The sequence below is a fragment of the Suricata suricatta genome, chromosome 10, assembly GCF_006229205.1.
Source record: "Suricata suricatta isolate VVHF042 chromosome 10, meerkat_22Aug2017_6uvM2_HiC, whole genome shotgun sequence".
Taxonomy (NCBI): domain Eukaryota; kingdom Metazoa; phylum Chordata; class Mammalia; order Carnivora; family Herpestidae; genus Suricata; species Suricata suricatta.
Genome location: NC_043709.1, coordinates 104,696,006 through 104,721,695, shown reverse-complemented (window position 1 = coordinate 104,721,695; position 25,690 = coordinate 104,696,006). Strand labels below are relative to the sequence as shown.

The 25,690-nt window shown below is 46.0% G+C and overlaps 1 protein-coding gene across 3 annotated transcripts in view; it reads left to right on the top strand.

The window, feature by feature from the left end:
* Positions 1–25,690, top strand: part of MICAL3 (microtubule associated monooxygenase, calponin and LIM domain containing 3) — a 215,421-nt gene that overhangs the window by 148,733 nt on the left and 40,998 nt on the right. For all 3 annotated transcript variants that reach the window (XM_029953118.1, XM_029953117.1, XM_029953116.1), the window contains exons 25-26: positions 16,128–16,323; positions 25,010–25,251. In XM_029953118.1, the coding sequence (XP_029808978.1) occupies positions 16,128–16,323; positions 25,010–25,251 (438 nt within the window). The remainder of the gene's footprint in view (positions 1–16,127; positions 16,324–25,009; positions 25,252–25,690) is intronic.

Below are 25,690 nucleotides of genomic sequence, written 5' to 3'. Positions count from 1 at the left end.
TAATCCTCAGAGCATGGCTGGTTCAGAATTTATCCCCACAGCGAGTTTGAGTGCCCTCTCTTGGCCTGCTCATTCCCACCCCCACCTCCAAGTCTATGGCCTCTTGTCCCCTTGCTTTGAAATGAGCCAGTCACTATCCTGGTGCCTGCAAAAGGCTAGGAGAACAAGAATTGGGATGTGAGGGATGCAATAAGCAACAGCTAATAAATTGACTAAGAATCAGTATATATTTTCAAATTTTTGACATTTGCTTCTTGTTGCCTTTCCCATGCCCCAGTAGTAAAGGGGAGGAGAGCCAGCATTGTTCAGAACAATGTATTAAAGCATCTAGCAGGAAGATGGTGACAACTGATATGATTCTGTGCCACCCATTGTGAAGACCCTGAATAATCCCCTTTGGGTCTCGCTTTCTTTCTGAAACTTCTTGAAATCCATTCTCTTTTTTCTCATAAATTCCCTGAAGATGTCACTAACTTAGATACTCCCTAAGAGGGATCCTGTGGTGTAGGGGTGGAAGCAGTACGGGCAGTAAAAACGGGCCACTCTGTTTTCATACTGAAAAATAGGGCAAAATGATGCCATGTAGGGCCCGGGTCCCACAAGTGTCCCCCTTGACGTACAAATGGAAGAAAAATGCCCCTGTGGGGCTGTCTGAAATATAACAGCCTGACAGAGATTTCAGGAAGAATCCTCCCTGAATCCCAGTCCCTTTCACAAGGCTCCAAAACTTCATCGAGTCTCCAAAACCAGTCCTTACCTTGGAACTCACACCCAGCCAAGTATCCAGCAAGTGCCAACAAGTAGATTAGTCATAATGAAATGAGGGGGAGGGAAGTCAAATTGGCACTTCCCTGCCTAGGTTAGGCCATGGAGCTGTGTTCCTCTCTCCCTCTCTCCCTCCCTCCCTCTCTCTCTCTCTCTCTCTCTCTCTCTCTCATCACTGCCCAAAATTCTCAGCTGTGTGTGTTGGCTGCTGATAGCCCTTTCTTCACAATTGCTCCTTGTCTTTTCAGCACTTACGTTCTGGACCGGGTAGGCTTTTGCACAGAAACACCTTCCATATGCCTGAGGAGAGAGGCGGGGCTCCAGCATAAGTGACACTCCTTCAATTACTTCCAGGTTTCACCAGCCACATGAACACCGTTTCCTTTTTTACTTCCTGTGGGTCAATTTCTTTTGCGTAATCTATGAACATTTTGAATATTTCTGAGGCATTTTTATGGGCCTCCAGGAAAGACAATGGGTGAAAGTTCGGGCCAGTGCCCAAACCCTAACTCAAGCTAACTAAACTCGACCTTGCATTTGATGTTGTTCTCCAACCTGTATGCACATCTATAGTCTGAGAACTCCCAAAATATGGAGAAGGCTCACACCCCTCACCCCTCACAGGGGCCCCTTATTTGCATAAAAAGAGGAGTTTTAGAACACATTTCAACAGAAAGGGAGTCCAGGGCCCCAACTCTGCCTTGCTATAGAACAGAGTCTCTTGGGGCCATCCTAAGATAATTAGTAAAGAAGTTTTTACAACTGAGTCAGAATTTCTACTGGCCTTTTATATTTTCTTTACCTCTATTCTTTCTTACCTAGCTTGTTGTGATTGTACATTAATCCTATGAAACTGTTCCAAATGTGCTTATTAAGTGATTGAATTCCTTATTCTGTATTTTTGTAAAATATCAGGATTATTTCCATTTTATAACTGTTTCATAGTGTAGCCTGATTGCTTTTAGGTCCTTGCCTGGGATTGTAGGCCTTTAGTTATTATTTCATCGTTAAGTCACCCTGTTACCAGAAGAACTTTACAGCCAGGGCCATCTGCCTCTCTAAGGTTCAAAAGCTGCCTTCCCTGTACCCTGTGTCCTAGTGTTACTGGGCCTCTGCTAAAGCCAACTCCCAGAAAAAGATGAACTCAGCTAAAAGGGTAAGGGCCCCAAGTTCAGTTACTAAAGACGGCCACTCCCAGGCAAGGACCTAAGGGCACCAGAAGAACTCAGGACCTCAGTGAATTTTGGTTTCCGCAGCAAACATGACAAAACCAGAGCTGTTTCACTGGCAAAGGCCTAAGTAAATATGTTTTCATTCAGTTCTCATGTTCTTTCAAGGTTATAATAAAGCCAGGGATGCTATGAAAATAAATTCCAGAGAGGGTAATCCTTTTGACATTTGGTAGCTGCTCAGAGATCAGACCTGAAACTAAAAAGTACAATTAGGTAGACTCTAACTGGAACCTTAAGGAGAAGAGTTTGTCTCTAAAAGTTAGCCCATTGTGGGTTTCTTAGACTGAACTCAACCTGATAACCAATGAATGGTTGATATTGATTATAATAGGATTATAACAGCTTATTTATTCTTTTCTTTTTTTAAGTTTATTTACTTATTTTGAGAGAGGGGGAGTGAGAGTGTGCATGTACATGCACACACAAGTGGTGGAGAGGGAGAGAGAATCCCAAACAGGCTCCTCAGGGTCAGTGCAGAGCCCGGAGCCTGATGTGGGATGCGGGGCTCAAAGTCACAAACCCTGAGATCATGACCTAAACCAAAATCAAGAGTCAGACACTTAACCAACTGGGCCGCCCAGGTGCCCCAATAGCTTATTTATTGTTTCCCTGTTTTTTTAGAACTAAGTGAGAATCTATAAAGATCAGGTTAGACACCAGCTATGAAATTTCCCTCCCACCATTTTACCAACGTAAGAATTGAGTTAGTAGGTTCTTTTAAAAGTAAATATTCTCTCCTAGAGTTACTCTAATGTGACTAACTCTAAACCAGCTACTTGCCTGTCTTTTAGCTGGTTCACGTTTCTTGGGAAATTAGCATTGGTAGAACAGCCTAGTAACATTCAGACACAGGATGCGAGGAAGGTGGCTCCAGGGCTGTCCAAATCTCGGTGAAGGGCTTTGTAGAAGTAGGCAGCACTTGGCATGTGAGATAGCCGGGAATTGATAGTACATAGGAATTAACAGCCAGAGTCTTAAGGACATTGCTATATTGCTGAGAGCTGGCAGCCGTCCTCCATGCTGCTGAAAATACTGTGCCAGAGGGCTGTCTGTATTTACAGTCAAGGGAGCCGCCTTCTCTGCTGAAGTCTCTAATTCAAATAAAAATAGAGATTAAAACTTGAAGCTAACTCCTATTGTTTCCCCCCATGTGATGAACACTGGTTAATTTACCATAGTCGTTCTTATACTAACTCATAGAAAATAATGTAGGAAGACACGTAGTAGTGATAATAACGATAATAACCTAGCACTTACTGTGTACTAAGCATTGTCTAGGGGCTTTGTGTATACCACTCATGTGATCCTCACAGTAGCCTGTGAGAGAAGTATCATATTACAGACGATGAAATAGGCACACAGAGGTCAAACAGACTTGGTCAAGGCCACATAACTAGCCGAAGCAGAGTCAGGATTGAGTCCATGCAGAAGATCTGGAGCACTGTTCACACACTATGCCATATGGCTTCCCTCTATCTGTTCTCTGTAATCTCGCCTTGTCAGTGTTTGGTAAAAAGGAAGAACATTATGTTTAGCTCCACAAATAAGATTTTTGTAGATATGTGTGAATGCGCTATATAAATCAGTGAGTGTGCATTTGGATTTTTTCTGAGAAATATGCATCCTCATTTTCCTGGGCAGTGATCCCAGGGCTGCGAGCATGCCTTTGCGAAGATACTATATTAAAGAGAGAAAGGTTTCATCACTGGTGTGTGAGGGGAGAAAGTCATCAAAAGAAATTGAGGAAGAGAATAATAATCACTGAATTGACTGTAAATAATATGAAATGGACTCCTTCTTTGTTTTCTCCACATCAGTTATCTTTGCTCGTTACAGATAAAATCAAGCCTACAGTTGTGTATTATTAAGAATAAGCCCAGAATAGGCATGTGTCCCTCCAATGGGAACATACCTTACTGACAACCTGAAGGAGATGGTTGGGGGGAGGGGAGGAATGTTTATTGTGGTTGCCTGGGCCCCAGCGTAACTGCTTCCAACTTGTAAATCTTGGCTTATCCTCCGTCTCCACTGTCTCATTTTATTACACTTTTTTAAAACGCCAGGATGGTTGAGCTGACTGACATTTTCATTCTCTTACTGCCTTTACAGCTATCACTGACAGTCCTCATAGGAAATTACCTGCCCTAGCGCTGGGTAGAATTTGGGGATGAAGGAAGAGAGAAATGATTCTATACCTCTTTCTGTACCAACAGTTTGAGCAGAGCCACCTGTGATGTCAAAGAAACATGGACGTTCTTACATACACAAGTTTGGGCTACTTTGGACTCAACTCACATGTCAGATGACTGACTTTTAAATCTTTGAACTAAATGTACATATCATTCCAAGTGAATGGTTTTGGTTTTGCTCTGTCGGTTAAAATTTGGGGCAGGCACAGAAATGATTTCAAGAAGTGTCTTGAACATGTTTGAACACAGCTTTGGAAAGGCATGCCAGGATATGGAGCTTCTAGAGCTCGTAGATAAGATGTTTTTGGAAAGTGGAAAAAGAGAAAGAAGATACGTTTTTCTACATCGTGTCTTCAAGTCTAGTTTTCTCCGTGGGTTTACTGAGAGGTCCCCTCCATGACGCGTCACAGGCTGTTCTAGCTAAAAGTGAGTGAAAGGAGGAGTCTCCCTTAATTCCTACTTTGGTCTAATTGTGGGGCTCACACATAAGATAAGTGTGGACAGTGTGGGGGTATGGGTAAGTTGTCCTTGAGTGGCATTGCCAAGGGTGAGCAAGGTCATCTTTTGTAAGCAGAGGTGTGCCATAGGATGATGCAAAGTCCAGATGGCTCATGCAGCAGCTTATAGTACATCTGCTCAGTGTGCGCGTCAGAACTAGCTCCTCACTCAGCGTCTGAACCTCTTCCCTAGATTTCCTCTCTGTGGGCAGCAAGCCAAAGCTCTCTGTTCAGCATGGCAGTTCTCAGTTGGCCCTTCATATATTACACTTCCGTTAGTCAAGGTGTCTTACCTTGGCAGCGGAGATGAGGATTCATGAGCTCGCTGCTCTTTGTTCTTAATGCACCCTGTCCAGTCAAGCCACAGTCAGAATATTTGGTGGACTGTTGGTGGGAGATTAGAAATAGCTTGATATAACTTCTAGGCCAGTACTTCACTAGCTCATCACTGCTGACATTTTGGGCTGAGTAACTCTTGGGGAGGCTTTTCTGCGCATTGTGGAATATTTGGCAATATCCCTGACCTCTACCCATTAGATGTCAGTACACCCCCCCCTCCCCAGGCTCTGACAGCCAAAACTGTCTCCAGCTATTGCCAGATCACACCTGAAGGAAAAAGTCACCCCAAAAGGAGAAAAGGCATGACACTGATGTACAGTTAACCTCAATTTTATTGTTCGCAGTAGGAGATTAGAAAGGAGAGTGAGAATAGTGAAGGTGATACAGGACCATGTTGGAGCCTTACAGGAGTGTCTCTAAATTTACTGTCTTCCTTTGTGAAAATTATGAACACCTACAATTCCAAAATAAGTATATGCAGGCACCCTTTTAATTGCATTTGCTATTGGACATTTACAAAACATTTTAGAAGGCAGAGCAAAGAAATTAAGAATGAAAGTCTGAGGGCACCTGGGTGGCTTGGTTAAGCATCTGACTTTGGCTCAGGCCATAATCTTGAAGTTTGCGAGCCCCGCATGGGGCATAAAGCCTGGAGCCTGCATCAGATTCTGTGTCTCCCTCTCTCTCTGCCCTTCCCCTGCTCATACTCTGTTTCTTTCTCTCTCAAAAGTAACATTAAAAAAAAACTTCTAAAGAATGAAGGTCTAGTGTTTTTTCCAGTGAATTAATTGCCCCTGCACGCTCAGAATGTGCTCAGCCTTCTGGAGAGACCACATCCTCAGAGAAATGGGCCGGGTCTAAATGGAACAAGCGTAGACCTAGATAACAAAAGATGCTAATTTGAGTTCCAGGCCTACAGCCTATTATCCATGCCATCTTTGGTCATTACCCTCTTGGAGCCTCTGTTCCCCTAACTTATGAAACTATACAGTGAAAAAAATGCAGCTTGCTCCTCTTTACTTCATAAGGTCGTTAGAAAAAGCAAATAAGCTAAAATGTATGGAAACTTGTTTATTTAAAAACTTTATAGGAATATCACATATTATTATCATTGGTAGAGATTCCAGAAAATTCTGGAATAATTGGAGTGAGAAAATGAATTAGGACGTTTCTACTGACTGGGTGACAGTTTCCCACTCTGGTCTGTGCATCCTGTGGGGTTAGGACAAGAAGGTCCACTGGGATGTGTTCTAACCACCAGAGGTTTAGGGGAAGGGGAGATTTGATTGCGGGGAGAGATTAGGGGAACAGAGCAGTAAGAAGGGCTTGGCTCTCTCTAGTCTTTAGGGGAATGCGCTGAGGTGAATTGACTTGCACTGAATGCCAGCTCTTTTGAAGCATTGTTAAGTCTCTGCAAGTGCTTGGCTAAATTTGGCATTGCTTTTTTTTCGGCCTGCATGGATGAGATGTGAAGTCACATACTAATTCCATGATACCCTGGGGGCTCCTCACCATGGTAATGAAAGTGAAAACAATCATAGATAGGGTTTACATTAAAGTAAATTGTTAACACATAACCCAAAAGTCAGGCCCCAACCGGTGTCAGTTAGCCTTATCTTAGGCAGAATTAGGGTTACACAAGGTCCTAGGGACTGTCTGCATCTCTGCTGATTTGACCCACAACTGCCATCCCCCATAGGCCTCAGTGCCACCTCATGACCCATTTGGTCTGATTTTTTCCTCTTGGAATCGGTGCACGGACAGGTGCTCTATGGGGGCCCAGAGGACTGTAGCCCCACCTGCGGATCCAGGTCACTCACTGTGCCCCATTCATTCCATCAGTCTTCTAGAACCTCTGACCCCAGCACTGTTTCTTCTCCAGGGCAGTCTCCATGACCTTCTAACAGATGAAAACAAAGATGTAACTGCTATAGATATATGAGTATCACGTAGTAGTTGTAGAGATTGCTGGAGGGGATTTTAGTTCTTTTCCAAAAATATATCATTGACTAGATAAGGGATTGCTGTTTGAGATTTTGTGTCTTTAAGAGGGAACCTATTTCAGAGAGGCTTTCATGGGGATGTGGGTTTGTTCTTATTAGTAATCCGATTATGGGTAGAGCCCTGAGAAGTTGAAAATCACTTTCTCCTGAGCAGCTGGCCACGTGTCAGCTACCTGGGAGCCACATTTGGATACACTCTTAACTGAAGTACCACTGGCACTCACTCTGGAGTAGAGTAGGAGGGATTGGAATCTAAACCTGCCAGCTTGGGAAAAGCCTATCAGCTTGGAGTGCCTTGTATGCAGACTTCTCTGCCTTTCCACCTCTCCCTTCAGCCTGTTGTTACTGGGTCTGGTCTTACTAGAAGCAGTTCTAAGCTACTGCTAGAACTAGCCCACTCTCTACTGTGAAATGAAATCATTACTTTTGGACATCAGATTACTTGAGATAGTCTCCTTTCAGAGCCTTAACACATGGTCTTCTAAGGCCTTGGCGGCTTCATAGGAATTTCTCTTTCCCAGGCGCAAAGGGAACAGTTGCTGTCTTGGTACACTTACCCTTTTCACAGTGTGGTGTCTTCCATTTGTTCTTGGGTGCTCCACGGAGGCCTTAATGTTTGTGCATTATGAGGAAGCTGAGACCATAATATGTTCAACTAACTTCTTAAAATTATAGTGAAGTGATATTCTAGTTTAGATACAGGGTTAAAACTTTCACCTTGATCATTTATTCAAAACATGTTATTGATATACCAGTTGCACCAAAAACACAAAGGTGACTGGAATAATCCCCTCCCACGCAGAACCTCTGGTTTGGGGATACATTCAGCCCCATGAACAGGAGAGAGATGCGTGAAAGAGCCCTTCAAGAGGACAGAGGTGGAGCCAGGAGGCAGAATTGGGTAGCAAGAGGCAGAAGTCGGAGAGAAGGGATGGTCTTCTCTAACCTTGTTGAACCATCCTGCTCTTTACCTGCCTTTTATGATTTCAGAGATCAGCCCCACAATTGGATTGATTTGACAGATTTTATAGTTAAATGTACAGAATCCCCTGGGTGGTAAGGCATAAACTACTAAGTTAAAATAGTTTGCTCAAGGTCCATTGCACAACAGGTACCCTCTTCTGAGAGTTCACCCTCAGGTATGTAAAGGTGGACAGCCAGTTAAGGAAGGTAGAATATTAGCCAGAGCACAGTTCTCATGAGACTTCAGAGAAAACACAACCAGATGCCGGTGCTTTAGAAATGCTTGTAACTTCCAACGTCAAAGAGGTAGCTATTTTAGTAGGGTGACCCAGCTGACTAGTAAGGATCAAGTTGAGTTTTATCTGTGAGATAGCACAACACATGAAAAATATATTGTCAAGAGAGCTAGTTACATGATGCAGTCTTGGTGCATTTTTGTAATGTAACAAACCTCTTTGCCTGGGCCACATATAATGACACGTACCAGAATTTCCATCTGCCAAAAAGGCACCTTTGGGAGATCCTGTAATAATAACAGGAAGAATAGTTTAACATTAGAAAACAGACTTATGGGTAAAAGTTCCATGGAATCACACCGATGAAGAGCAAAGAGCTGTGGTGGAGAAAGGGCCCCTCAGTACCCTGGGGGCAAGTGTCCTCAGCATTCCTGAGAGGCCGGCATTCCAGTCTGCCTGAGCCACCATTCCCATGTGGGTGCTTTTTCCCAGTACTGTTCTGATTTGCTCCCTTCTTGTTGGGTTTTTCCCTTCTTGGCTTCTGTCATGTAATACTTAGCACAGAATTTCTCAACTCATGGTAATTAAATGTCCCCAGAGCAAGAGCGCTTTCCCTTGAATTCACATAGCCTACTTTTTTCTGTGCCCCGCATAAAAATACAGTTATCCCAATTGAGGAATAGATAGTTCATGACTAAGGGGCAGTTAACAATTCCACCCTGCGTGGTTTAATGGAAGGAGCCCAAGCTTCAAAGTAACACAGCCCTGGGTGTAGTTTTGGATCTACTTCATTTGAACCTTTGGGCATATTACTTAACATAACAGAGACTCCGACCCTCAGTGTAATAATAGTAATAATAGTTTTGACGAGAGTGTTGTGACAGTCAGTGGCCAGTGTGTGCCGCATACCTGTCATGGTGTCTGACACAGGTAGTTGTCTTTATTCCTTCATCACCTGCTTCACAAGCAGATTCTGCTAGTAGAAAGCCATAGTAGAGTCTGTAGGGAGCTAGATGGTAGAGGGGCAAAAGCCACCTTGCCCTAACAGTGGCTTTGAAACTTCTTTCTTTGGTTTCCAAAGCAAGAGGGTCCCTTTCCATGTGTAGCTGCAATGCTTGCAAAGTGCTTAGTGCAGAGAATGAGAAATCTCTGTAAAAGGTACAAAAATGTAAGCCCAGTCAGGCAGAGTCTGCTAAGGCAAATTAACTGAGGAGCTAAAGAGGGGGAGAGCCCAAATTGGTGGTCCCACGCACCTTGTAATAAACACAGAAAGGCCTTTTACAAACTGCAGGGTCTTTTCTCTAGCCCTAATGAATCTTCCCTCCCTAGATTGGGTTCAGGCTGAGAGTGACGTCCTAATCCTAAACACAGGCCAAACCCGTTCTCTCACAGACACCAGATCACATTGTCCAGCTTGACTAGAGCAGGGAGAAAGTCCCTGTGGCAGGTGACCCATTCCATTATTTTCTGGTTATAAGCCAAGATGACACTCAATTTGCATTCTGTGTGCTCTGCCTGCTTTTCAGGCTACTAAGCCAACAACTCATGGGAACTTGAGCTCAAAGCAAGATGGAAAGAATGGATTAATACGCACGGTGATTCTTTACTGGATTATGACCAGCCCTGCTCAAGTCATTGGGGTCCAGCTGCAGCTTAATGCATTCCAAAAGGAAGCAAGGCCCACGACCCAGGCTTTATCCCACATCGGATACTCTCTGGACTGGACAGCGGTTCTGTTTTAGAACAGCCACCACTTCACATTTCATCCATATTTTCCAGTATATGAGGAAACATGGGAGAGTGTTAATTTCTGTATCATTTCCCACAAGAGCAGGGAGAAAACAAAATTCAGGCACAAAGTCCCCCTTACAGCCTTATAAGAGTTGGGGTTCTGTGTGAGAAGGGGCACCCTAATTTCCCAGGATAATTTTGTGGATGTTTCTGAGACCAGTTAACAATCAGGTAACATAAAAGTCGCTGTGATGGACTTTCCAGTGGGTCTGCGAATTTAGATTTGTACTGCTAGCCTGGTAGTTTTCTCCAGGAAACTTCATTTTCCTTAACACCTCCTTGAGACCTTACAGCTCAGACCTTGTTCGTGGATTGGCGCTTTCCTTCGTGTAGGATCGTGGATGGGCAAGGCTTTGGGTGAATATGTGAGGAGCCATCTGAAATTAGCCAGTAACTTTTGATAAGGGAAATAGAAGTAAGAGAGAGCACCCTTAAGGGAAAAATCTCTATATTCCAAAATGGCAAGAGTACTTTTCTCCTCAAATGTTACCAGTCATTTCATATCACAGGGCCATTTCTTATTAGAACATGGCCACAGCTGACACCTTTTGATACCCTGGGTCATTGGTTTCTCTTAGCAGGTAGGTGACACCCGTAGCCATCAGAGTGCGGGCTCCCCAAGGGAGAGATCCTGCCGGTGTTGTGCGTTGGTGTGCCCGAGCACCTAGCACAGTGCTGGCTGGAAGTAGCTATTTAATAAAAATATTTGTTGAGTGTATGCTTGAATGAATGAACCCTAGCATCCATTCTACATCTAGAAATGGGGAATATGATGAAAACCAATCATCAATCTCAGTTTAATGTGTTTTTCCTGAGTCCTTTTTAGACTTCCAGATTTCCTTCAAGCTTCCCCAAGCTTATAAAGAAGGAAAGGAAAAAGGAATGGAGAAACAGGCCAGAGTGAATATGGAGAAGGAGAGAGTCCCCTCAGATGCCTCAGTCTCTCAGATGATACCCTTCACAGTGGCCCGAAGTCCTACAGTGTCCTGTGCAGCCGGCCCCACCTCATACTAGGGTGTCGCTGCCACTTTAGGAGGGAAAAGGGAAAGCAGAACTGCCTGCTGAGGCCTGGGAAGGCCTGCCTCAAGAGTGTCATGTACATCCCTTACCATCCCTTCAGGAATCAGACAGACATAAACAAAGGCTTTTGGCAGCCGTGGCATATCAGCTGAGAGCAGGTCGTCCTGTTAGGAAAAATATTTCTTTCAGGATGATGTATGGAGCTCATGCAGGCAGTGACTGTTCCAAAACAGAGCCGTTAGGTCAGGCCCAGTGCCTTTTTCCTATTTAGGATGCAACCCAGATCCTGGGAGCTGTTTCCTTTCGGTATGTGTGAAGCTGGTATTGGCCTCCGGTGACCTGAGATCTGCCTGCCCTGACTTAGTGAAGACTCGGCCTCAGAAATCATGCCAAATCTCTCATCCACATTTAGCTGGAAAGTCCCTGTGTAGTTGCTGTTGCACTGAGGCATGTGAAGTGGAGAGGCCAGGTGGGCCCGGGCCAGCCGGCCTGACCCCACTGGTTACACAGTGACTTGCCAGACCAGCGTGTGTCAGCTATTTTTACATCTGCTCTCCTGCAGTCTTTGCTCCCTCATGCTCTTCTGTTAGTTGAGAGCGGGAGGATCCAGGGGACACGGGGGGAAGTACTGTGTTTGCACAGTGTTGTAGCCACTGCCCAGATCTCCTTCACTGTTCCTTTCTTTGAGATCTTAGTTTCTCATCCCTGTGTGGTGAATCTAGAAGATAGCCTCTTGCTTTAGCATAGAGAACCAACCATGTAGATTTTGTTGAGTTCTTTTTGTTCTTTTTCTTTTTCTTCTCCAATTTCCTATGGCCTTTTGAGGTTGTGGACTAGTAATGATCAGTATAATTTGGCACCTGGTGAGTTTTGGGTACTTGCCAAGTATCCTCTGAGGGCCACCTTCCCTTTGGGAAAACTGAAACTCCGTCGGGGCTTGGCTCTAAAGGGAGTGTCCTGCAACATTCTTGTTGCTCAAAGCCCTGGGTGAGTCTAGCTTCGTGCAGATACGGACGAGATGGGCCTGGGAAGACTGACACAGTTAGGTGGCTCTTTTCTTTCCACCTAAATTTTTACAAAACCTCCAGTGGAACCCTTCTAATAGTTTTCATGAAAAAGTATCTTTCTCTGTGGGACTAACGTGTGAATGACCTGAATAATTCTGAGAGTCTCTAGTTTCTCTTTTGTTGATTGTGGCCAAGCCCAGAATGAAGTCAACTTTTCCCCTCCCCAAACTCTGGGTTTCAGCTGCCAAGTTCTGTTGCTTGATGATCCATTAGTCTGCAGAGCTTATAGAAACTCCAGAGCTTATAGAAATTCTGCAAGGAGGACAGAATGTCCTTCCAAATGCCAGATTCTCTGCTCTGAGATGCTTTCGTGAAGTTCTGTGCCCTTCCTCTTGAAAACTACAGTAGGGAGGAGATAATAGTGAAGAGCCCCAAGGGGGAAAGCAGAATAAGACTCCGTGGAAACACTCCTTCCTTTTCTTCTCTTCACATCATAGGCCTAGAGAGAGCCATAGTAGTCTTGTGCAGTAATGCTGTCTTCCTTACATTCAAATCTTGGTTCCACTGGTCACTAGCTGTGTGACCTTGGGCAGGTTGCTTAAATGTCTCTGAATTGAATTTCAGATACCTCATTTGCCAGCTGTTATCTCCCTTACGAAATTTTTTTAAGGGTTTGTTTATTTTTGAGAGAGAGAACATACACAAGAGAGAGCAGGGGAGGGGCAGAGAGCGGGGGGTGGACAGACTCTGAAGCAGGCTCCAGGCTCTGAGCTATCAGCACAGAGTCCAGTGCAGGGCTCGAACTCACGAACTATGAGATCATGACCTGAGCTGAAGTCAAGATGCTTAACTGACTGAGCCACCCAGGCGCCCCTTATGGAATTTTTTTTTAAAGCTGGCTAGGCTACCTCCATATTCCTTAACTCCAGAACATCTTCCTTGACTTCCCTGGGTAGAGTTGCCTTTTTATGTACACGCATACCACCATGTGCAGGCTAAGCCACATTGTACTGAAATGATTCCTAGGCAGGGCTATCTCTTCTGTGACTAGCCCACAGCTCTTTAAGAATAGAGAGTGTTTTAATCTGCTTTGATGGCCAAGGTCCTGGTAGAATTTCTGGCACGGAATATGCTTTTTACCCACTAAAAACAGATATCACGTGTTGGGTGTTTCTCTGCATGAGTGTATTTGTTCACTCTACCTTGAAATTGCTTGGATCTGAACTGATGAGTGTTAGTTGTTTGTTTCTCTGAAGTGGTAGTTCTTATTCTATTTTTTTGTTCCCTAGCTAAAAGAAATACTGATTTTTATTCTTTATCTATGGAGTTCCCACTACACTTGGGTAGTGGCTTCACATTTATTTCACTTTCTTGTGCTTTCTGTTTTAAGGACATTTATCAAAAATACATGACAAGAAGGAAAGAATCAAATGATATTATAGTCAGGGAATCCTTAGCCTTCTCACGTTTATCATGCTGGGTTTTGATCAGGGGAAGGAGCAACAGAGAACAGGAAGACTGATGTCTGGAAATGATGAACTGGTGCAGTTGGAGCCTGTGCACTCCAGGGGTCTGGGGCGGGGGTGTAGGTGTGAAGGATGCTGAGGCAGCATCCACCTGCTGTGCTCCCGGTCTCTTTTTTCTGTTACCTGAAGCCCACATATTTCCTAGTCATCCAGTTACCCTGATCCAGCATTATAGCTTACACTGTGGGCCCTGAGCTCAGCGTCGAAGAATGGACCAGGGATGTGTAAAGTGCCCCAACTAGGGTTGCAAAGACCAGAACAGGTGGGCATTGCACAGGCCCCTTGTGAGCTCAAGGATTCATGCTCTAACCCCAACACTAGACACTTACCTGAATTTATAGATGAACGTGCCCTAGCTCTTGATTTTCAGTAAAGATTCTCTAGTAAATTTGAAAGATGCTATTTGGTGGAAGATCCTGATAATTCAACAGATGCACTCCTATTTTATTGTGTGACTACCTGGATTCATGAAAAGTTCTTTCTAATGATATTACAGAGAGGTTGAGAACATTGTACACAACAAAAGTGCCAGGGTTCCAGAAGATTTTCTGCACACTTGTCATGTCACAGATATTACCAGTTCAATATTCCCACCCCTTTTCTTTAGTCCTTCATTACAGAAGTTCTGGCTCTCACCTGATGGGCCACCTGTCACTCAACACTGGGTTGGTATGATGTTGCCTGCCAGAACCCAGGTTTACGACACCAGAGGCCATGCATGCTCTGTTGCTACCCCAGTCTCTTTCTCTTCTCTGCCACTTCAAGTCCACTGCCTCCAGAAGGTCTAGTAATACCAAGCAGCCATTGCATGTCACTGTACCTTAGCTGTTGCTGTTTCCTCTGCCCAGAACTCCCTTCCCATTTTTGTCAAGTAACTGTTGTTCATAATCCAGAGCAAATGGATACAGCCCACCTGCACAAAAATACGCACAAACTGGTGCTAAGAATGTTACTGGGTTAGCAGTTACATCACTTAACTCATATTTGCTGAATCTACCCGTGTGCTGGGTTTAAGTAGAAGAGGAAGATAATAGGTTTGGGGTGCACACAGATTTGACGTACATACACATACATATATATATGTATATAATTTCATTCCACATTCATAATAACCATAAGAGCTGGGGGGTGTCCTCATTTATAGATCAGAAAATACTCTCTCAATCGTTCCATAATTTTCCTGAGATCCTTCAACTGGTCACTGAAGGAGCCAGGTGTCCAGCTTGGATTTGTCTGACTCTAAGCTTGCAGACTATATCCTATTACAGTGAAGACCTTAAAGAATAAATACAGTGGGCTTCTTCTGACCAAATTGTGGTAAAAAGGTACATCAAAATGATAATGGGGGAAACAGGGAAACTTCTAGATTAAAGGAGACTAAAAAGACACAGTAGTCAAATACAACATCTAAGTTTTTTAAAATTCATGAGTCATGGTAGCACTCAGAGAAATGGGAAAAGTTCTTTTCAAAGAATGACAGAAGAGAAGGAATGATATATTTTTTTAACTTTTTAAATGTTTTAATTTTTTTTAATTTGCTTCCTATTGTTTATTTAATTTTGAGAGAAAGACAGAGACAGAGTGAACAGGGGAGGGGCAGAGAGAGAGGGGGACACAGAATCCGAAGCAGGCTCCAGGCTCTGAGCTGTCAGCACAGAGCCTGACATCGGGCTTTAACTCACAGACTGTGAGATACCTGCGCCGAAGTCGGTCACTTAACTGACTGAGCCACCAGGCACCCTATAATTTTTTAAAGCCCCATTCATCAATGGATTAGTATGAAAACCACTGGATGAAAGTATAGTGGAACAGGATTGTCCCATGGTTTCTACATTGTCACCCCATAGATTACTCATTAATTACAACAGGAGAAATCCTCTCTTGACAGCAGTCAAGCTGGTCTCCCCAAGAATGAGGCAACCTGACACCCTCCTAACTGTGCAGCAGAATGGGTGCAGCATCACCTATGTGTTCTTGTTGAATAAGAAATTTTTACCATGAATCCAGTCGTGACCAGGCAGACACTTCCACACTGTGCAGGCAGCTGGCCTGGACACCTCTGCAGATCAGCCAGATACAGGGCATGAACCTTGACCAGCTCCTGGATCATGAGGGTGGGGGGCGGCTGGCAAGCCTCACCTTTTTCATGAAAGCTGCTTTAGAGGGGCGGGGTCAGTAAGAAGTGCTTTACCCCCTCCCTGACAGTCCTAACACCTCTTTCCTCAACTGGGCTTGGGTTCAAGGATGAGAAAGGAGAGTGAGCCCATGTCCCTCTTTAGGGGCTGACTTTTGTTTCTGCTCAGGGAAGGGATGCCACTCTCAGCCCAGTTTTTTTCTGGCCTCTGTGACCTTACTGACTTTCAGGGTGTCATTTGTCTGGCTCCCTGGCCTTCATGGAGGGCCTGTCCCTCCTTTCACTGAAATCAGTGGTGGCTCCCTTGGTGGCTTAGATATCCTTCTGTTCGTGCTCTCTCCCTCCCTGTACTTTCTCTGCCCCCACCGCACATATTTATTTCCCATCACTTGTCCTAGAACTTTGCTACTTCACTTATCTTGCAGGTTCAAGTGTGAATGGCCTGGAAGAGCCTAGCATTGCTAAGAGACTCAGGGGGACTCCGGAAAGGATCGAGCTGGAGAACTACCGCCTGTCTGTGAAACAGGCAGAGGAGCTGGAGGAGGTGCCCGAGGAGACGCAGGCTGAGCACAACCTGAGCAGTGTGCTGGACAAAGGCGTAGAGGAGGACGTGGCCAGCAGGTCAGCCTGTGCCCAGAGCTCCAGCCCCGCTTTCTCGGGTGCTGTAACACGCCCTTGGCTTGCCCTAGCAGCCTCTTCCCCAGATGAATATACTGTCCTGCTTGGGGGGAGGCAGCGCTGTGCCCTCAGCGTGGGATCTGAGCCCGACTATCGGTGCCACCTGCCAGCTGTGTGACAGTAGGCGAGTTATGCGCCTCCCTGTGCCTTTGTTTCCTCACCTGTGAAATGAGGACAGTACAAGTACTTTCCTCACAGAATTGGTGTGAGGATTAAACAGTGTAAATAGTATGTGGCGCAGGTAAGTGAGTGTCAATGGTGGTTGTGTTTATAACCACGTTGCACGGTACTGGAGCATTTTACAAAGGACTTCTGTGTCCATCACCTCACTTGGTCATCCTTGCGAGAATCCTGCAAAGTAGACAAGAACATAGATCTTATTATAAGGAAACACATGATAACTAATACTAGGATAAAGGATTGACTAAGATTCAGACTCAGGTTTCCTGCATCCAAGTCCAGGATTCTTCCTGTTCTCCCTACTGCCTGCTGACTTCCCCCTTTCCGTGCAGTTCCCTCTTTCTCCATCTTGTTAGCCAGTAAGAATCAGAAACCATCAGACTTAATTCAGAGATTCAGTAAGTATTTCTTGAACACATACCATGGGCTTAACACTTTGTCTTTCATCAAAAAGGTAAGAGGGAAAAAAAAAAATCAGTAACAGTTCCAGGTCCTGCCCTCAGGTGTTTGCAAATTTACTGGAGAGGAAGGACTTTCACACCGGGACAACAGAGACATTAAGCAGTGTGCTGTTAGGGGCAGGTGGTTCAGTGTAAGGAGCTTCAGGATGGAATCAGGGGCTTCTGTGAGGATACCAGTTTGTGCTGCAGTCTTGGGGAAGCCGCCTCATCTCTCCAGACTTCCTCCTTTCTCCTCTGTATAAAGAGAAGAGCAGAAAACTTGCGTCCCAGGGGCCACACACAGCAACCAGTCATTTTGTGCTTGGCCATCCCGATGTTTTAATTAAGTGTAACTGAGTGATGCCTGAGGGGGACATGTGCCCTCTAGCGCATACAGAACTCCCTGAGTCCACTGTCTTTACCCCAGTGCCTCATTTTCCATATGGCCCAGGTCTACCAGGGTCAGTACAGGACCCCGAGTGCTCCATGAAGATTATCAAGGACACCGAAAGGGAATAAGATAAAAGATGGAGTAAAATCACTGTTGGTCAGACTGTCCTGCAGGGCTTCTGGGGTGAGAGCTCTTAGGCTGTCTCCCAGACTAGTGGAGGCTTTGCCTTATCATTGAGGCACCTGCAGGATGCCTGTTTGTTGCCATGAGTAAGGGAATGCGTGGGTGGATTAAAAAAAAAAGCATTCCAAGAATGTTCTTCCGAGGGTGTTTGCTAGGCAGAACTACTTGCAGCTGCATTCCACCACCTCAAACACACTTTGGGTAAACTGTTTCAGTGCATTGTTGGGCAGCCTCCCCCAGGGACCTGCATTTCAGAAGCCATCATCACATACGTACCATATCTGTACCCAGAACGCTGGCAGAGTATGCATTCCTGCTCTGTGCAGATGAGAGAGAGCCCACTCCGCAGAGCTCACAGCTTAGCCTCAGGGTGGGCGTGGTCACCCAGCTTTTCTGCGTCTGATTTTTCCTCCACTGTGATTTGTAAACTACCAGGTAACGAGGCAGCAGTATGTGTAGCAAGAACATTTCAGGAAGGCTACACCGTGGCACACGTAGCAGGGTGTGACAAGAAGGGCAGGAGAAAGGAATATGAAATCAGTCTGCATCAGATGGTGCCTGCATCTTTTTTTTTCAAGTTTATTTATTTACTTAAGTGACCTCTACACATAACATGGGGCTCGAGACCAAGAGTCACATGCTCTTCCGACTGAGCCAGCCAGGTGCCCCAAATGGTGCCGGCTTCTTAAACTGAGAGCAGCAAGTGGCATTAGCTCTGTGCAGAATGAAAAAAATGGTCTCTTAAACCGAAGTGCCCAGAGGAAGGAGCCACAGATTTATTTCCCCAGGGCAGCCGTCAGATGCAGGCAGTGTGTCGTGTGTTTTCTCCGTCTTCCCTACGGCACCAAGCAGAGTTAGGTGCCTTCTCAGCCCTCAGCCCTTATTTGATGACATGTTCAGCTTGAAGATGAGGAATGACTGTTTCAAGGAATTAACTGGTCCAACCCAGGAACTCACTTTTGACAAATTTAAAGAACTCTTTAACTTCATCATTTGCTCAGGGGGAGCATGGAGTAAAATCACTGTTGGTCAGACTGTTCTGCAGGGCTTCTGGGGTGAGAGCTCTTAGGCTGTCTCCCAGACTAGTGGAGGCTTTGTTCTACCACCTAGTAGTTACGGTAGAATATCTTGGCCTCTCTGTGCCTCGATTTCCTCATCTGCAAAGAACACTGCAAGAAACTCATTGGTTTCTTATGAGGATGAAATCAAATAAAGCAACTGACACAGTGCCTGGTGCCCAGGGAGCACTAAATCACTGCCACCCCTACTGTTACCACTGTAGTGCCTTGTAGCTCTAAGTACAATAAGGTACCTACCCCTGATGAGGAGGGGCAGGCCAGTGGAATCACCTTGCCCTAGGGCAGTGCTGATCAAACTTTGCCTGTATCTGAATCACCCAGAGGGCTTGTTGAACCAAAGATTGCTGGGCTGTATTTCATTCAGTCATCTGGGGTAGAACCCAAGATTTGCATTTCTAAAAAGTTCCCAGGTGATGCTCTGGACCACACTTTTAGAACCAATGCTCTAAACTTCCCAAATTTCCCTGATAAAAGTGCCACCTGGATCCCGTGATAAAAACGTAATTCCTGGACCCTCCCCTGCAGTAGCTGATTCAGTGGGCTTGGGGGTGGAGACCAGGAATACCTGTTAACAAATCCCCCAAGTGAGTCTTGCTTGTGGTTTAGTTTGCACAAGCAGAGACTATTGGCCCAAACCTAATTAGCTGCATGATCCTTCCTTGGGGTAGGGGAGAGGGAGCGTCTTCCAAAGGAGACCCTGGAAATAGTACTTTTACTTTCTCTGGAAGAAAACAGGTGCCTGAAGACAAAAGAAAACTGGCTTTATGGTTTTAGTTTTGTATTCCCTAATTGCCTAGCTGGAAAACATTGCCCCAGGCAATGAAGATGGCTTGTGCAGTGCTCATCTGCTGAAATCCTCTAGTGTTTGCACGCTGCTGGCTCTAAAGAACAAATTAGCGCTAGAGCAAACAGGTACCCTTTCCAGACAGGACAGCCAGGTTACAGGGGACTCCCCAAAAGTCGATGACAGGCCAGCCCAAAGGGGCTTTGCCCTGGGGCGCCTGGGTGGCTCAGTCGGTTAAGTGTCCCACTTCCACTCAGGTCAGGATCTCACAGCTCATAAGTTCAAGCCCCACATCAGTTCTGTGCTGACAGCTTGGACTCTGGAGCCTGCTTCAGATTCTGTGTCTCCCTCTCTCTCTGCCCCTCCCTCACACTCTGTCCCTCTGTGTCTCTTAAAAATAAATGTTAGGGGCGCCTGGGTGGCTCAGTCGGTTAAGCGTCCGGCTTCGGCTCAGGTCATGATCGCACGTTCGTGTGTTCAAGCCCCGCGTCAGGCTCTGTGCTGACGGCTTGGAGCCTGGAGCCTGCTTCAGATTCTGTGTCTCCCTCTCTCTCTGCCCCTCCCCGCTCATGCTCTGCCTCTCTCTGTCTCAAAAATAAATAAAACACTAAAAAAAAAAAAGTTTAAAAAAAAATGTTAAAAACAAAAACAGGGGCGCCTGGGTGACTCAGTCAGTTAAGCATCCGACTTCAGCTCAGGTCATGATCTCACGGTACGTGGGTTCGAGCCCCACATCGGGCTCTGTGCTGACAGCTAGCTCAAAGCCTAGAGCCTGCTTCAGATTCTGTATCTCTTTCTCTCTCTCTGCCCCTCCCCTGCTCACACTGTCTCTCTCTGTCTCCCAAAAATAAATAAAAAACATTAAAACAAAAACCAAGGGGCTTTGCCCTCCATCAGAGTAACACAATAAGGAAAAGCCCCTCCTTCAAGGCTCACCAGCATAAGTGGAAATCCCTGACCATTCCCCTATCTCCTCCCTCACCCCTTCTCTAGCGGAGGCAGTAATATGAGCCATTGCTGAGCAGGATGGCGATTTTAGCATGGATTAAATGTCCATCGTGTAATGATTGCTGGACAACATACATCTTCTCCAGCAGTCTGCTGAGCAGTATAATGTTTGCACAGTTGTCAGAGAGGGTGGGATCTAGGAGTGGACTCTCCGATTATGAATGGATTCATTTAAAAATGAAAGCCATGATTCCCTATTTTCCCTTAAACATTCCAAGAACTTCATGTACTGTTTCACACAGCAGCCTGCTTCATTCACAGTAGGGCCTGTCCAGATTTCCAGTATCTACTCCCTGAAGTTAGACCCAGGCAGCCAGGGTACTGGGGTCTTGCTCCTGGGTTTGCCACCCTGACAGCTGCTAGTGGCTGAAGAATTCTTGGGTTCTTGGTGAACAATCCGGGAGGGCACAGTGTGACAGGTGCAGACACTGGTGGGAATCCTGACCTCTCAAACCAATGATCCAACCTCTTTAGGCTTCGTTGGCCTCATTTGTAAAAATGGGGATATTAATATGTCCTGGAGTTCTAGAGTTACTGTGTAATTGAGTGACCTAATTCCTGTGAAGTGCCTTGTGCCGCTCGGCACTTCATCAGGGCTCAGGAAGTGTTTGCCATCACCACTGTGATGATCACTGTTGGCCCTTCTCCTCCTGGTACAGCAGATCCTCTGCTCAGCTCACTTAAGTCTGGAGCAAATCTTGGGTTTTTTTAGAATCTAGTCCATGTGCTGGCTGGTCTTGCTGCCTCCTACCAGGCCCCACGGTAGCCTCAGTGAGAGGATGACACCTGAGAGGAGGCTCAGGGGAAGTGCTCTGAGATCAGTGGTCGGATAGATATAAATTGTAGCAGGGAGGATTTTTTGCAAGGTGTCATTCTAACTGAAAGGCTCTGCTTCTACTGATGGGCTTCACCAGGGGGCATCAATGGTATCCCTGGTTGTGCTCCCTTGTACATCCTTCCTTGCCTTTCTTGGTTGTGCTGGGCACCGTGAGCAGCACTACCGGGAGCCAAGCAGACCTGGCCCCTGCTCTCTCAGAGAGAGTCCAGGGGAGGCGGGCCTGAGTCAGTCACACGGAACAGTAGATTGTTACAAATGCTGATCTTCTGCCTCTTAGGAGGCTACAAACTGAGAGAAACCTTCTCTTCCTGAACCAGAGAAGTTGTTCCCTGTGTTGTCTTTTGTTCTGGTGTAATGATCTTCCCACTTGAAATGTTTCCAAGCTGGCATCCAAGTAGGGGTGAAGGGGTCTGCCTCACTGCAGATTCCTTCTCTGCACCCTTCCCTCAGCCTCTTCAAAGGCCAGACCCAGAAATTGAGGCCCTGGAAACAGCCAAAAAATGTAAAATGAGTCTTGAGGTACTGAATTTATACTGTGGATCTTGCACAACCTAAGGAGCCTGGTGAGATTCAGGTCCCGTGGGTGTGATGACTAGAAAAGAATAGTTGGCAATACCTGTCCACCTGTCTTCTTCACAGGAGGGAGACTAGTTTGCCTGGCTCAGATTTCCAGAAACAATGTAACAAGGCCTTTCAGAAATAGACGGAGAGCTAATAGCTATGAAGAAAGGCTAGGGTTGACCTTTTCACCCAATTTTTTATGCTCCACGCCTCACTTGCTAATCTCTCAGGGTCCTTGAGCTGTCATAAAACTAGCCAGTATGACACTCATTGCTGTGAGTCCCATTGCCCTCATCATAGAGTATTAATTGCTCACTTACTCAGAGCACCACTGCCCTCATGATATGGCACCATCATGGGCCATGCCGAAGGCCTCTCTTCTGGAAAGTGGCGGTGTAGTCCCACTGCGCCTGCTGGAGTCACCTTGTGTGCCTGGTTGGGGAGGAAGGGCAAGCTGGCCTGCCTTCTGCCCACCTGAAATTTGAATAGATTTACATAAGATTTAAGACGAGCATAGGAGGCATTCTTATTTCATGTTTGAAAGAAGTGATACACATTGTTATATGTTGTTAAATAATAAAGCAAACAAGTGAAAATACAAAAGGCAAAAGTGATACCTAAGTAAATACTGAAAAACAGTCAAAATCCAGATGCCAAGTTTTCCACGGTCCAAATTCTTACGTTTACTCACCTTAAACTGCTCTTCTCAAACCTTCATACCACTACCGTTATTTCCTACCTTATTTTATCATTCTGTGTTTGCATCTAACGTCCCCTTGAGAATAAGGATCTTTATATTCTCTGCAATGTTGAGAAAGTGCATTGTAAGTAAAAGATGCTCAGTAAATTTTAGTGGCTGGATGAATGGATGGATGGATGGATGCATGCATGAATGAAGGAGTATTCACCAAAGTGAGCTGCTTACAGTAAGGAGCTGGCTCTTTTTATTTTTCTATCCATTGGTTGAGTTTTAATACGTACTCAAGAATGTTCATTGAATGAATGAGTGAATGAATATGTAAATGAGTAAACAAAGAAGTGAATAGCCAGAGTATAACACAAACATGAAAATCAGGAAAATCCCTAATCTGCACGTTTCTACCAGGTAGGTGTTAACATTGCCCCCTTACCGATGAGGATACTGAGGCTCAGCGTAAATAATCAGCTCAAGGTCTTACAGCTGGTAAGCAGCAGAGCTGGTGTAGCACTGAGTGTCAGCCACCTGAGAAGTAGGCGGGCGTACCGCCCCCAGGGCTGCCCTCACTCCTGACCCAACTGAAGTCTGGGAGTTCCCAAAACCGCCCTCAGTAATTTGTTAGGAAGACACACAGAACTCACTTACAGGCATGCACTCGTGGTTATGGTTTAATTCCAGGGAATGATACTTCTTGAAATCAGCTGAGTCAGGAAGTGCACAAGGCAGAGTCCAAGAACGTACAGATGTGGACGTTGTCCTCTCCCTGTGGAGTCAGGACAGTGTTACTTTCTTGGTATTAACATGTGACAAAATCCATACAGTATTACTCACCCAAGCCTTGATGTTCAGGGGTTTTATCAGGGCTCTATTACCTAGGCATCGATGGACAGATTAACTGATTATCAACGTGGTGCGTTTGGTCTCAGTCTCCACGCCAGCTAATACTGCATGACTCAATGCCCCCACCCTAAATTGTTGGTCTTTCTGATGTGGTCAGCCCTCACATTATTAAATCACATTATTAGACTGTTTACCATGACCCAAGGATCCCATGTAAATAAACACATTCCCATCAGGCTAGACCTTCCAGGGGCTTAGAGTTTATGTCCCAGAAGCCAAGACAAGAGCGACCTCTCTTTGAGCAAGGTTAAATTCTCTACTGCACAGGTACTACTGATAGCACTGGTAGTGAGGTGTCATTGACCTTATCACACTGTTTCCAGATTCCCTCTCCAAGTGCGCAGCCCCACTCGGTGGGGAGAGAGCACCCCCCGCCATCGCAGGAAGATGGGACTGGACATCCATCCTGTGCCTGATGGCTCTCTCATGCCAGAGGCTGGAGCCTGCTTGATTGTAAAAGCCAAGTTTCCTCCAGCGCAGTCAACTACACATTTCTCACCAAGGGCAAAGCCTCTCCTGAAAAAGACTTTTTGGGAATTATCAGACCGTGAAATGGGTCTGAGAAACCTCATTTATGTAATGATGTTTGGGGGTTTTCTCCTGCCTTCTCGCTGTATTATAGGGCACTGGCTTTTTTATTTGTGTACCCCCTATCAACTGCTCTACTGTACAGGCGGGAGAGGTGCCCCTGGGTGGTGGCCTTGAGGGTGGAGAGCCACGATTTTGGCTTGCACAGGTCACGGCCAGGGTCTTCTTGCATGTAGTCCTGCTTCCTGTTTCAGGCTGAGCTGGGCTCTGTGCCACAGAGGAAATGGTGGCGGAAAATGTGGCTGGCTGTCCAGGGCGATGACCCCAGTGACCAGGATATTTGTTTCTACCCTCTCCCCATCCCTGTACTGTAACCTTGTGGTAGACAGCACCTTCGCTGCTGTATTAACTGTGTATTCCCCATAGTATCCTGTTCCGGCCTGGCACATCCTGGGGACTGAAGAACACTGCAGTGCTTCCTCCCCTCCAGCACATGCTCCTTGATTGCCAGCCTGTCTGTGGCTAAGACTTCAGGCCTCTTGGAGGCAGCTTTTCTTTCTTGCCACGTTTCCCACGAGAGCCTGCCAACCCACCTGAGTCAAGGAGAGTTGAGTTCCTCAAATCAATCAGTAGATCACGATGAAAGAAGACTTTTTCTCCATTCTTGAGTCCCAGGGTCATGAGTTCATATCAGAGTGAGTCTGTGCCTCCTACGGTCTCCGAGGGCCTCTGAAACTGGACTCGGTGGAGTGGCAGTTCACTGAATAGAGGTTGCCCTCCCTTCCCAACTGGGCTGTTGGCTCGTGTGGGTAGGGGTTACTCGTATGTGTGTATTTCCTCCAGCCCTCTACTCCTTCTCCCTCCTTCCCTTTGTGGGTCTCAGCTGGGCAGGAAAGCATACCACATGCCTCCCTGCACGTCCTCTCTCCTGCCCAGCAGTTGCTTTGCTGGGACATTTTGCCTCTGGTTGTGGCTTCTGAGCATCTCCTCCTCCGTTTGTGTCATTCCCTCACTTTGGTTGTGTGGTGGTTTCCCCACAGCAGTTCTGAGTCCGAGATGGAGGAAGAGGAGGAGGAAGAAGAGGAGCCTCTGCCCACCTCAGACCTGGGCGGTGTTCCGTGGAAGGAGGCTGTGAGGATCCACGCCCTTCTGAAGGGAAAGAGTGAAGAGGAGCTGGAGGCTGCAAAGAGCTATGAGCCTGGGAACGAGGAGGAGGAAGAGGAGGAGTATGAGGAGGAGGAAGAGGAAGAATATGAGGAGGAAGAGGAAGAGTCTAGTGAAGGTCAGAAAAAAATCTCTCTTCCTGACTCTGACTCTGTCCCATCCCTGAGGCAGTCTGTTCCCTGCCTGGTAGGGTTTCTGTGGCTAGAGTCACACAGATGTGCCTTCTACAGCCCCAGAGACCATCCCTCCTGCCTCTCTCTAGCCTTAGATTTGGGGCGACAGGGGAGGCCATTGACAGTGGAAGTAATGTCCCTTTTCCACATTCTGAGTAGAACCTGGAGGTGGAAGGCGGAAGGTCGACAGCACAAGAACTCCATCCGAATTAGGTCACTCATTCTCCTCTCCTCATTTTCTTTCCTTTTCTTTTTTCCCTTTAGTTTTGTTAAATTTATTTTAATAAAGAAAGGGAATTTAGCTTCCTCGAGGATTCCCTGACTCAGAGTCTGGGCTGTTGGAGCCTGCAGAGCATTGAATGTCACTCTACTCAGAGCTGCTTT